This window comes from Cydia splendana, chromosome 12 (assembly GCF_910591565.1).
Source record: "Cydia splendana chromosome 12, ilCydSple1.2, whole genome shotgun sequence".
Lineage (NCBI taxonomy): Eukaryota > Metazoa > Arthropoda > Insecta > Lepidoptera > Tortricidae > Cydia > Cydia splendana.
In genome coordinates, this window is record NC_085971.1 from 11086284 (window position 1) to 11100813 (window position 14530).

The 14530-nt window shown below is 34.7% G+C and overlaps 2 protein-coding genes across 2 annotated transcripts; one reads left to right on the forward strand and one right to left on the reverse strand.

Annotated features, from left to right (window-relative positions):
- Nucleotides 1-72: 72 nt before the first annotated feature.
- On the reverse strand, nucleotides 73-1765 carry LOC134795807 (enoyl-CoA delta isomerase 2). Its single transcript, XM_063767739.1, has 4 exons — nucleotides 1672-1765; nucleotides 1134-1572; nucleotides 595-684; nucleotides 73-405 (listed from the first exon to the last, which is right to left on the reverse strand). Exons 2-4 carry the CDS (start codon nucleotides 1503-1505, stop codon nucleotides 112-114), a joined length of 756 nt encoding a protein of 251 aa, XP_063623809.1. The 5' UTR covers nucleotides 1506-1572; nucleotides 1672-1765; the 3' UTR covers nucleotides 73-111.
- A 160-nt stretch (nucleotides 1766-1925) lies between these two features.
- On the forward strand, nucleotides 1926-8282 carry LOC134795536 (glycerol-3-phosphate phosphatase). Its single transcript, XM_063767424.1, has 6 exons — nucleotides 1926-2215; nucleotides 2306-2466; nucleotides 2716-2853; nucleotides 4164-4347; nucleotides 4562-4721; nucleotides 5796-8282. Exons 1-6 carry the CDS (start codon nucleotides 2002-2004, stop codon nucleotides 5965-5967), a joined length of 1029 nt encoding a protein of 342 aa, XP_063623494.1. The 5' UTR covers nucleotides 1926-2001; the 3' UTR covers nucleotides 5968-8282.
- The last annotated feature ends 6248 nt before the right edge of the window (nucleotides 8283-14530 follow it).

The window sequence follows — 14530 nt, forward strand, 5'->3', positions numbered from 1 at the left end:
ATATATCACATTTTTGTTGTACATACATAATTCATTAATTGTATTTATACAATAATTATACCATTTAAATTTATTATTATTAAATGCATTACTTATTTCAGTACTTTTATTTTAAATTTTACTTTTGATAGTATCAACAACTTGTGGATTGGGCTCTCTAGAAGACCAAGCCTCATTCAGTAGACGAATCTCTTCATCATTCACTTTCAACAACTTGTCTTGTATGGAACCTCTCATCAATCTTTTAGTTGTTGTCAATAGATCATTTGAAACATTAGATATTTCAACTAGCTTGTTCCATACCTTGGTTTGGACTTCCTCTTGCTTATAAACACAGTTAACAAACCCATAATCTAGAGCTTCCTTGGCATTCATCTTTTGGTTGAATACTAGCATTTCCAAAGCCTAGAAGGGATAAAAGAATGTAACATTCATAAACCAAAAATATAATAAACAAACAGGCGATTTGTCTGCTTGTTTGCCCCTATGATATCATTAATGCAGTAAAGATTAGTTTAAATCATTAATCTAGTAAAGATAGCCTGTAAATAATGAAAATATTTTTGGTACTTACTTACATTGAAATAATCTTACCTTTCCATATCCAATGATCCTTGGGAATGTAAAAGTTGAACATCCTTCTGCTGTGATACCGAGCTTTCCAAATGGAGTGTAGAAAAAGGCCTGAAATATACAACAAATACTTTTCAATACCATTTAATTCATTGAATGTTACTATGACTCATTGCAGTTCAAATTTAGCTTAACTTAAAAATGCTTAACAAATAATTCATACACTAATAATATAAGAAAATAAATAACAAAGAATATCTGCTTTCCTTGCCTTTACCTAATATTGTCCTTAAGTAGTAGGTATTTGGATGTAATTCTAGCCCCTGTACCAATTCAATAATAGTCTCAAAGTTATCCATTCATCATTAAAATTGATATTTTTAGTCAAAAACCAAATTTATTCATTTCAATAATACATTACTGCAGTTGATTCCTTTTAAACTTGATGAAGTTTAGTAAAAGTGAAACTATAATAGTCTTCAGATAAGCCATAAAAATACACAAAACCACATCTTAGCTTGCTAGATTAATTAAAAGGACATTTCAAATTAATGACTTACATTCTCCACAGCAAACACTAAGTCACAAAGTGGCAGAGTGGTCACAGCTATGCCTACAGCCGGTCCATTCACAACAGCTACCAGTAACTTGGGGAATGTAATGAAGGCCTCAATAAAATCATGCAGCACTGTGAGGAAACTGGGTGTATGGGCTGTCCTTAAGGCAACCAAGTCATTGCCACTGCTGAAGTATTCACCTGCTCCAGTTAGCACCATCATAGATACGTTGCTGTCTCTTGCTCCATCATTAAGGATCCTCGTTACTCTCTTATACATATCAAAGTCAATTGCATTTTTCCTCTTAGGCTTGTTATACGTTACTATTTTAATTGTCCCTTGTACCGATTCGATGATAGTGTCAAAGTTATCCATTTTAGGCAATTCCACACCGGTAATCTTGGCGAAGTGGACTTCGGTATCAACGAAGTACTCAAATTGGCTGGAACAAGTTTGTGTTGAATTTATGTAAATAAAAGTTGTTATAAAACAGTATCTAGATATATATTGTTTTTAATTATATTATTGATTAAGCTATTACATTAAATCACGAGCATAAATATGTATTCTTCTTTACAGTAATAAGATAAATCATTACAATGTTTACAATTTTTGAGTTCGATGTCAGCATGATGTCAGATTTTTTTTAATTACCATATGTCAATGTCAAAAATGGGAATAAAGCGGAACGAGCTACTTTTTATAACTCCGCTATGAAAATTTATTGATTTCAAAGAGCGTTCTAAATAGTAGGTTGATCCGAATGTCATTTTAATGTCAAAAGTGACAGCCGTGTCCTTGAGTCCTCGAATTCTCGTGGTGCTGCTGGTTGCTGGTGTAGTTGAAGAGGTTCCGCTATGTTAAACTAGTAATGGTGAAATTTCTACACTTTTTAAAAACAAATGCTTATTTTATAAACAAACATACCTCCCCCCTTGCTTCTACCCTTTCTTTAGTTCAGTCCAAAAGTTTTAGCACCTCCAGAAACATGTTTAGATCAGCCGTTTTTAATCTTCATGAAGGAAGTAAAGATCAAGTGCAGGAATTTTTAAATTCCTTTGACACAGTTTTAACTGACTGTGACGGTAAGATGATATTTTCAATTATTTAAACAGTGTACAATTTTCAGTTTGCTTACAAATAGCAATTCTAATTTTTTATTATTATATTTACAGGTGTTCTGTGGATCGAAAATAATGCAATACCAGGGTCCGCTGATGCAATGAATTATTTTCGAAAAATTGGAAAGAAAATATTTTACGTAACTAATAACTCTACAAAGATCCGCAGTGATTTTGCAGCAAAAGCACAGCAGCTGGGATTTATTGCTAGTCAGGTAAATTACAATAAATATTTTAAAGAATTAAATATCTAAAAAAAATCTTAAATCCATTGTCACAAAATAGAAACAGAATTTGGGGTCTTTTAAATTGAGTAAATAAATAAATTTAGATTTAGGCAATTTAGAATTATTGAAATCAATGAGTGTTTAAGGAAAACTTCTTGCAAATTATATTATATTTTACCTTTCTAGGATTTTCCTGTCACTGAATTAAAAAATTAATGTTGTAAAAATTATTTTCAGGATGAAATACTCTCCACAGCATACCTAGCAGCACACTACCTCAAAGGTATAGGATTTACTAAGAAAGTGTACTTAGTTGGTTCTAATGGTATAGGAGAAGAGTTGAAGGCAGTTGGAATAAGGCATACAGGAATTGGAGTAAGTTCATTTTAATGAATGGAAAATTTAACTGCTCTGATGAAGTATTCCATAGTGTAACTGTGTAATCTAAACTCTGGCAAAAAGGAATGAAATTTAACCTTTTGACCACCAAAGTTGTCCACAGGTTTGCAAAGGCACTTTTAAAAGTGAATGTTCATGCATTGCATAAAGGTTAACTATCACTGGCATGCTATATAAATATATAGCATGCCATAGTTAACCTTTATGCATAGCTGTGGTGTTCAAAAGGTTAAAATTCAGAACAAATTCAAATTATTTATTAATTTATTTAAGGATGTAAATGTTTCTTTTTGTTCTGTTCTCATGGCCCTTTAGAATGGGACATATCTTTTTGCTCACTACATTAATACATGCAAATCTTAGTTGTATAGTTAACAGCACCACTAGCACCGGTACTTGAACAAACATTAAAAAAAGCATTTAAATATAACTCAGATGTTTTTTTCTTTATGTACTTAGATGTAATGAAATTACTTTAAACACAAACTATATGGAAAAAAAATCGAATGTTATAGTTATTCAGGGCAAAGGGCAAGAGCACCATAGATATCAATGTTGAACTTTATATCTCTGAAGTAATGAATCTTTATAACAAATCACGAAGTGGATTGTTGGCATTAGGTTGATACATGACATCGCCCAATCACATCACACAATCGCCTGCCTAAGTCGGTTAGAGATGCAACTTCCACCGCGGCCTTCAAGGTCAGGCTTAAGAAGTGGTTAACGCAGGAGACATACTATTCATACGACGAGTTTTTTAGTCTGCCGATTGTTGATTAATTGTTTAAAATTAGATAATATTGTTATGACATATTAAGATATTCAAATAAACAAGAAAATAATTGGACATACAATGCGAATAAACTGTAGCTAATTGGACTAATTATATTCGTTAGCTATTTATTGGCTTATATAATGACTAAAATAGTATTCAATAAATTAAATTAAATGTTATTTTTTACACTATGGTATTGTCAACATTGTACCTACCTCGACATGTAACAATTGTTATTAAATATATTTCATTTCATTTCATTTCATTTCATCACACTAAGGCTGATTTATATAACATAATAGTTGTTGCCTAACTTATATTTTCAATGTTTCATATCTGCTTTTAAGAGAGTTGTCTCCAATAAGAGATATAACATGAATATTAGGATGAATATGGACATATTTATGTCACCAGATTACTGGCACCAGGGAAAATAATAATTAAAAACATTAAACATTAGTTAGTAAATTTATTTAGATATTTTGTTTATTATAAATATTTTTTCCAGCCTGATCATGTTAAACCAGATTTCAAATCAATGAAGCCATCAGACCTAGACCCTGAAGTGGGAGCAGTGGTGGTTGGCTTTGACGAGCATGTAAGCTATCCAAAATTCATGAAGGCAGCCTCTTACCTCGCGTCCGAGGATTGCCTGTTCATCGCAACTAATACTGATGAGAGGTTTCCAAAAGGTAGGTCACATTTGGATCACACCTTATTTATAAAAGTTAAGTTTTGTGTCTGGTGCTTTTGCACTTTTACCCCACACTTAACCCCTTGTTGAAGCGATGAATCCCGAGATATAAAAAAATACCAATCATATGTACATACCTGTAAGTTATCTGTAACATGCCACCATTTTGATCTGTTGAGCCGATATATAATCTTTTTCCGGTTTGTTTTCAGGCGGCTCTATCGTTGTGCCGGGTACGGGCACCATCGTACGCGCGGTGGAGACGTGCTCGGAGCGGAAGGCGCTCGTGCTCGGTAAGCCCCACGCCTACGTCAGGAAGTTCCTTGAGTCCTGCGGGCTGGATCCGGCGCGGACGCTCATGATTGGCGACAGGTATATACACGCAGTTATGTAATAATTTTGGGTTATTCCCACTAGTTACCACCAAGTTGTTACCAGTGGTAACTACTGGGAATTTTTTTCCCACCTTTTACCACTGGTAACTACTGGGAATAAAAATTCCCAGTAGTTACCACCAACTCGGTTTAGTGGTAACTACTGGGAATTTTTATTCCCAGTAGTTACCACCAAAATTTTGTTAGAGTTAAATACTAATAAAAACACTATAAATAGTGTAGTATAAATATATAGAGTAATTTAATAAATAATTATAAGTCGATTAGTGTTTTAGTAAACTCCCTTAAAAGTGACCAAAAATATTGAAACAGTTTAACCGGTACTAGTACAAAAACTATGATATATGTACTTAAGGATAAATTTAATAATCCATTTAGATGATTTTTCAAGTGATTTTATTAGGTAATTCAAAATAACTCTATTTATACTATTCATACCTACTGTTTTTATTAGTATTTAACACTAACAAAGTTTTGGTGGTAACTACTGGGAATAAAAATTCCCAGTAGTTACCACTAACCTGAGTTGGTGGTAACTACTGGGAATTTTTATTCCCAGTAGTTACCAGTGGTAAAAGGTGGGAAAAAAATTCCCAGTAGTTACCACTGGTAAAAACTTGGTGGTAACTAGTGGGAATAACCCATAATTTTAAGCTAACATGGTTAATTACAGTATGACTACAATTAATAAATTTACTATGTATTGTTTTTGTGAGTTCCCTATAGTACGTGCCGGCTGACGTGCTGTGAGTTTTAAGCCTTTATAAGGCTCCCAATATCTCCCACCTGATTTTGAACTTTATTTCAAAGTGATAGAGTTCAATTTTGCATAACTTCTGACATCCTTATGCCTTATAAAGGGTTAAATAATTATGGTCTTCCTACACTCCACAGCTGTGCAGCCTTAAAGGCTTTTTAGATTTAGATTTATCATTTTTTGTATTGCACTAAATCCTGGCCACGGCACCAAAATTACTCTGAATGATTGGCCTTTTGGTCATCTCTTTATGCGAGCTATCCTCTTTCTAATTCACTTTTATTCCTACTACAGATGCAACACAGACATCGAGCTGGGAGTCCGCTGCGGCTTCCAGACCCTCCTAGTGCTATCCGGGGTCACATCTCCTAAAGACTTGGAGAAGATCCGGAATGAAAAGAAACCGCCGCTACCCGACGTGGTTCTACCTAAGCTGGGCGACTTGATGTCACTGCTGCCGTCATAACATGATCAACAATCTAACAGATTTTTTAAATAAAGGAACAATGAAAAAAATTGAGCAATACACGAGCTTGCGACTCTGGGATACCAGTCTGCCGCCTTAACTTACAGTCCTCGACAAATACTTCCATCATATCGTTCATTGTCGTATGACAAATCGCAGATGTGTTTACGCCTTAAGGGGTCGCCAGAAGTAAATTTTTCCATTGATCCTATATTTCAGAAATAGTGATATTGTTAACAGACGGCTCTGTTTAGCGCAATATTAGTCCATATGATGATAATAATTCTGAATATATGCGATGATAATTATGAATTTTGGAATTTCCTAAAGATATTTATTAGACGGAAGCTGTCTAAGTGTTACTACTCAAACGACGAGTGGTGATAAGGTCAGATAATCTGTTAACCTACTTTCCTGTAATATTAAAAATTCAACAGGCAAAACACAACTTCCATATATTCTTTTTGACTCAAAGGAATTATTTTCATTTAAAGGACTTGACTAGTGTATTTTAAATTGGCCTTGTAGTAGTTGCGCCTGACACTATACGAATAAAGACATCGAGTAAGTACTTGTTATCTACGGCGATAAAATCTACTATTAGATGAGGACAGAGTTAACGATCTTAGACAAATATTAGTGCAAACTATAGGTTAACTTTCGTTACGTTGTGATAACTTAATAAGCGTTAATAACATAATAGGTATTTTCAATATTGTTTTTTGTGTATTCATTTTGTTTGTAAAAATCTTAGCTTGTCGTTTGTTGGGTTTTTAAAATTAATCACGTATTTTTTTGCATTTATTCAAATATTGCCAACATTCGTCGAAATTGTAGTAGGCCAATTTGAATTAAGTATGTGCCTATTTTTGAGGTGTCATTATTTCTATACTCTGGCACAGCCACCTTGTCAGTAGAAAAATACGGCAAATTTAAAAAATGCAGGCGTGAAGAGGTGACTTCCGATACAAAATATGAATTTCGCGCCTTATTCTGCTGACGAGTTGGGTGTGTTTCAGTATAAATGTGTATGCAACGTTACTGACCTCTTGCCAAGATTTTTATAAACATGTTTTTGTTTTGCTTGCCATAGACAATAATTATCATACGTCGGCTTATGCTCGCCTTACTTAGTAGAATCGGGATTATTAGCCTATAATTTGTTCAAAGGGTGGTCGTGGTTTCAATTTCGTTTGATACTGGAATACCAAATGAATGAAATTATCGGTTCGCCTTTTATTTTGTAAACGCACATATCGACGAGTTGAAACTACTCCACCAGAGTACTTAGAAACACGAAATAATGCAATTTTGTCCCATATGGACTTTAACGAAACTTAGGTAACTCTGCGGTTGTATTTTATATTGTAGTCATCGCTACATAATTGTAATTATGTATCAGTTTAAATGGTGATGAGCTGTGTTCAAAATATTTATATAGAAATAGGGTTCCCACTTCCCGCCCCTTTTTAATAAAAGAGACCGATTTACAGTATTACTGATCCCAGTCCCAAAAAAGGCTGCTAAATGACAGATGTGCAAACGCCGAAGAAGTCATCATTAAACTTTAATGTTTTTACTAGATGGCGCTATTATTAACAGGAATGTCAGCCATACTCTTGCTGACCATCGGTGTAAATCACATCTTAGTAATAATTATTATGGTGTTGATGATAAGTTTCACAAGATCATCACAAAATAGGCCATTGAGTTACCGTCATCTAGTAAAGCTGCTACTTTCACGGCATATTTAGCTGACTTTGCATGTCTGTATAAGTTCAGTTGTCTCTAATAAGTACTAGAGTTATTTCCAGCAATAGTATTGAGATCTTGTTGCTAATAATATATAATATTTTTATTTATGTCTTTAACTGTATGACAGTTCTTTATTTATTATCTTGGGATTCTATTAGAATTATCATTTATACCTGTTAGGTACTTATACTTATACCTATTTTATTATGAATTAATTGAAATACTTAATAGCCCATTTGCTACTATTTTATTGATTTGATATTTAGTGTCCCAAACCATAATCAGTTTTAAATGTCATACCTACTAAAGCTTTAAGGCGAATGACATGTGGTATGTTATTGTAAGCCACCGTGGAACCTTCTTCTATAAACTTCTTATAGTATACCTAACATCGAATCGATTACACGGGAACATTGATATATGCTACATTGTAGGGATTGGGTACTTCTACGATGCTTATTAAGGACAATGATTCATTGATTGTGTATACAATGTGTAAAGTTTTAAGAAAAACCATGCCCAGAGTTTGACAGCTGAAAAAGATAGCGCTGTACGGCGTCATATGTTTGTGGTACCTGAATTGTCAAATGTAAACTTTATACAAACTGGGTTACCGCATAATGTACGTAAGAAGTCGTACGACGCCATCTTCTTTAGCTAAATTTCACGTCTATTAGGTAGCTCGCTGCACGCGAATACGTATTGTGCTCTCAGTCAAATCTACCTGCGGGGGCGGCGTCCTGTCTCTTTTTTAACCCTTTAACCATTTGACATTCCTTTCCAGTCATTCGATTTTGAACCGTAATTCTTATAGTAGAGATGCGTTTTTGTTTTAAGTATGATGGCAAGTATGTTGCCGCTACGGACCAAAGGGTTAATTGCTTCACGTGCAGCTAGGGTTACCAGATGACAGGAATTTTCCTGACATGTCAGGAATTTTGGCCTTTTGTCAGGAATAGGGACGAGACACGAAAATGTCAGGATATTTTTGAATTGATAGACTTTTTTATAAAGTACCTTTTTATTAACCTAAATTAATCCAAAAACATTGTAAAAAAATAATAAATGAGATCCACTCAACTTATCAATAACTTCGTAATTATTAATTAACAAATCTTTACTCAAGCATACATACATAGATGTTTTAGAAATCGAAATCATGTCTATTATTCGCATGTGGCCATCGCTAACGGTTATTACCGTCTAAATTATATTATATAAATTTATATTAATATCAGGAAAAATATTCGGAAATCAGGAATTTTGTCAGGAAATTCTAAATTTATATCTGGTAACCCTACGTGCAGCGAGTGTTTAACACTACTATAATACAACTTATGAATCTCCGATTAAAGGATAGCCTACTTTTCATGTGAGAGACCTTATTTCAAAGGAATAAGGTCTAGAGTTAGATCACGATAAGTCTGCAGCCATTTTGATAGCCTAAACTGTGCGAGTGTTATTTTAAACGTCAAACTTCTATGAAATTATGACATTTATAAATAACACTTGCATAGTCTGTGCTGTCAAAATCGAAATCGTTGCAGATTTATCTTGGTCTAACTCTACCAAGGGTAGGTAAGCAAAGTTTGTTACTGTTGGACGAGTAACAACAACAACTCATATATTAGTTCAGATGACAATAAGCTAGGTTCCATGGTGACCTACATAATAATCCGTGTGTGGCGTGTGTCTATTCGTCGACTGTTAAAATTAGCAATAAACATGGCTGTTATAGGTATATGGACACGCACATAACATTGTTACGTAGGTATTATGTACTGTGTTACTAATTGTAATAGCGAAATTGCTTTTTAATAAATTGGCAGTGTTTGTATTCAAATAGTTGCTTGGAAACGACACGTAGTCGGACAATGGGTTGGGTGCTTTACATTGTAAAACTACCATACAAGAGTTCCCAATCGCATCGCCCGGTAAAACGTAATATTTGGTTGTCACATTGTTTATTACATAAATAAAATGATCTTTCTCACAAGCCAAAACTGTTAAGATATGATCCAAAAGTGTTGTTTGCCCACTACCTGTTGTTTCCTATGGCATGCTGTTTTAATTTTCCACACAAGAGACCCGTAGCTCTAAGTACCTATGTCGTATCGTACCTTATAATGTTAATAGAAAATACTATGCACTAATAGAAAGTTGTATCGAAATCGGTATACGTATACTTAACGAGATATACGTATGCCTATGATATCACTATTATAATGTTTGTATTGGGATTCAAAGTAGGTACCTATTTCGGAAACTTATTATCGTGTAGAGTTGTTGGCATTAACCTTCACATTACACAGCAATTAAGCAAGGTGTGTACCAGACCGTCCCAGGTGTATATTACAGTCATAATTAATAAGTACGTGTTTGACAAGAGAATATTAAATTAGGGCATGTGGGACCTTCAGCTGAACCACCAGAAAGAGTGGAAGTAACTGGACCACCACAATTAGCAGCAGGCGCTCCTGAGAGACTAACATCACCAGCGACTGACCCGGATCTGAGACGGTCTACGAGAATCAGGAAAGCACCTGATAGATTAGATTTGTAAATTAGATAATAAGGTACATTCCCTTTAAAAGGGGGACGAGTAACGTGTATCCATGTAACTCAAATAGCGCTTAGTGCGCATAGATAATAACAACACGAGTTTGATTGTATGTTTCAATGGCGGATCTCAAGCTAAGTAATTAAATAGTGGATTTACATAAAGCAGTGTTTTATTAAGTAGAGAATATCATATTGGCGACGAGGACAAAAACAAAACCATGGCTATGATAGGCAATATAGAAAATTATCGCCAAGGAGGCGATTTTGTTGCCTACATTGAAAGGATGGAGCAATTCTTCATTGTTAACGACATCAAGGATGAACCGAAAAAGGTAGCATTGTTAATCACATTAATCGGGCCAGAATGTTACGGCGTGCTCAAGAATTTGTTGTCTCCTGATATACCTAAAGATAAGACTTACGCAGAGCTAATAAAAACGTTAAAGGAGCACTATGTCGAGAAAAAAAGTATAATTGCCTGGAGGTTTGATTTCTACCGATGCCAACAAAAAGAACAACAATCTATCAACGATTTTGTGGTAGAAATAAAAAGAGTAGCTGCTAAATGCGACTTTAAAACTTTCCTGGACGACGCATTAAGAGACAAATTAGTATGTGGATTAAAAAATGAAAACATTATTAGTAAACTATTAGCAGAGGAGAAGTTGACTTTAGAAAGGGCAATTAAGTTAGCGACTGCTCTAGAAAGCGCCGCAAAAGACACAAAAAATATTCAACCAGAGGCAGAAAAGATACAAATGCTAAACCAAAAGAAGAAAATAATCAACAGGACTCCGGCACCAAATAGGCCAGGATACAGCTCTTCCTACAACAATAATCCAGCCAATCCAGGGAGATTAGAATGCAGATGCTGTGGCGGCTCACATTCTACAGACAGATGCTACAAAAAAGATTGTGTTTGCTTTGTATGCAAGAAACAAGGGCATTTAGCTCACAAATGCCGTTATAGAAATATCAGAAATGTAGATCAAGGACCTGTGGCAACAGAATACAAGCCGGAGGAAGATGTAGTACTGGGCAGCATCGGCAATGTGTCGGAAGAGGATTGCGCAGAACTCCCTTTGTGACTAGGTAACAGAAAATTGAAGATGGAGATCGATACAGGAGCTTGCAAGTCGGTGATTCATCTGAAAGACTATAAAACATACTTTTCAAAGTATGAACTAAGAAAGTGTTTAATTAAGTTAAAGGCCGTTTCAGGAAATCCCTTGTTAGTGCTTGGGGCTATTAAGATAGAACCCAGAAATGTGAGAGACGATTTATACCTCATAGTAATTGACTGTGATAGGTATTTTAAACCTTTAGTAGGTAGAAATTGGTTGAAAATATTATTTCCTAACTGGCAAGAAAGATTTAAGTTTCACAAAGTAAGTTATATACAAAAAGAGGGGATAAATCAAGATAAAACTAAGTTGATTGAAAGTGTTAAAAATAAATATAAGTGTGTGTTTGATAAAGATAGATCCTCACATATTATAAATATGCAGGCTACTTTGAAGCTTAAGGATGGGGCAACTCCTATTTTTCATAGGGCTTACTCCATTCCTTATGCTAAGAAACAGGAAGTAGAAAATGAGATAATAAGTTTAGAAAAGGCGGGAATTATTCAGAGAGTAACACATAGTGATTGGGCTAGTCCTATTGTTGTAGTTCAAAAGAATGATAAAAAAATTAGAGTATGTGTAGACTATAAAGTGACATTAAATAAGATGTTAGACACAGATCATTACCCCTTGCCTCTTCCAGAGGACATATTTGCAGAGCTGGCAGGAGCTAAGGTATTTTGTGTCCTGGATCTGAGTGGTGCCTACCAACAATTGTTATTAGATGAGAAATCACAAGAATATATGACTATTAATACACATTTAGGATTATTTAGGCCCACTCGCTTACAATTTGGAGTATCATCAGGTCCATCAATTTTTCAGTGTGTTATGGACCAGATATTACAAGGGGTGACTAATGTTAAAGCATATATTGATGACTTGATCATAACGGGTACTAATTTAGAAGATTGTTATAAGAATTTAGAAAGTGTGTTAGAAAAACTAAAACAATATAAAGTCAAGGTAAATTTGGATAAATGCCAATTCTTCTGTAGTGAAATTAAGTTTTTAGGGCATTTAGTGTGTGAAGAGGGAATAAAACCATTACCTGAAAAAGTAGAGGCTATTACAAAGGCACCAGAACCTACATCCATTACACAATTACAGGCATATTTAGGACTATTAAATTATTATGGAAAGTTTCTACCTAGACTTTCAGATAAATTAGCACCATTACATGCCCTATTAAAAAAAAATGTTCCCTTTAAATGGACCAAGGAGTGTCATGAGTCTTTTGTAGCGAGTAGGAGGTTAATCACAGATTGTAATTTACTGGTGCATTATGATTGTAACAAAGAAGTGTTTGTGACCTCAGATGCGAGTCAATATGGCGTCGGGGCGGTTTTAAGTCACCAAATAGATAGTGAACCTATAGGTTTTGCATCGGCTACATTAAATGAGGCTCAGAAGAACTATTCCCAAGTGGAAAAAGAAGCTCTGGGAATTATCTTTGCAGTTCAAAAGTTCCATAAATTTTTGTATGGCAGAAAATTTGTGCTTGTGACAGACCATCAGCCTTTAAAGTTTATATTTGATCCTCTAAAAAAAATTCCTATTACAGCTAATGCAAGGTTGCAAAGATGGGCTTTAATACTGTCAGGTTATCAGTATGAAATAAATTATAGAAAGGGCACATTACTAGGAAATGCTGATGCTCTGTCACGATTACCATTACCAGAAAGAGCCAATGTAGCTGACTGCATCAATTATTTTAATTTTAAAGATGATGCTCCACTTGACTTTCAGGAAATAGCTAAATATACACAAAAAGATGTGACATTGAGTAAAGTGTATGAATATGTTTTATCTGGATGGCCCAGTTCAATAAATGATGAGTATATAAGACCATATTTTAATAAAAGGGCTGAATTAGGTACTGAGCAGAAATGTGTACTGTGGGGAAATAGAGTTATTATACCTAACAAGTTGAGAGACAAAGTATTAGGGTTATTTCATGAGTCCCACCAGGGAATTGTTCAATCAAAAATGTTAATGAGAGGTTATTGCTGGTGGCCTAATATGAATGAAGATGTTGAAAGAGTTGTAGCCAGTTGTAATATATGTCAATCATCAAGAAATTTTACCAATGTAAGTCCACCAGTCAGTTGGAAAAAATGTGAAAATGTTTTTGAAAGAGTTCATGTAGATTTTTTCATGAAAAATTCTGTAACTTATTTGCTAATAGTTGATTCAACTTCAAAGTGGCTTGATGTGCACATAATGAATGGCACTTCAGCTTCGCAAGTAATAGAAAAATTGTGTAGAACATTTGCTATAATTGGTATTCCTGTATACCTTGTCAGTGACAATGGGCCACCCTTTTCCTCTGAACAATTTGTACAATTTTTAAAAAACAATGGATGTGTGCCCTTAAAGAGCCCTCCATACCATCCTGAATCAAATGGAATGGCAGAAAGGACTGTTCAGACAGCCAAACAAGCATTAAATAGGTTATTAGCAGAACATGAGTCCAGACCCTCTTTTAGACAAGAACTTTTGTTACAAAACTTTTTATTTACATATAGAAACAGTCCAAATTCTACTGGCATGTCTCCAAATGAAATGTTATTTAAATATAAACCAAGAACTCGATTCGAATTAATAAAGCCATCCAATGTATTGTCTAAAAAAGTGATAAAAGATAATAATTTAGAGAAACAGGTTTTGACTTTTAAGGAAGGAGAAAAAGTGTGGGCAAAGAATTTAAAAGAAGGAAAAGGATGGACCAAAGCTATTATTGACAAAATTTTAAGTCCAGTTAGGTATTTAATAAGCATAAGTGGCATACAAAAATATTATCATGTTTCTGATTTAAGACCATGTGTAGAACTGGCTCAGATCCCGGTTGAAAATGAGTCACGTTCATCAGTGGAGGTTGCACATCCTCTTATAATAACACCGCCAGTCCCAACAGAAGTAGAACAAAATGAAGATGATAGACGAAATGAGGGTACTGGGGAGAGTGATGAAATTGGATTAGAAGATGTGGGACCTTCAGCTGAACCACCAGAAAGAGTGGAAGTAACTGGACCACCACAATTAGCAGCAGGCGCTCCTGAGAGACTAACATCACCAGCGACTGACCCGGATCTGAGACGGTCTACGAGAATCAGGAAAGC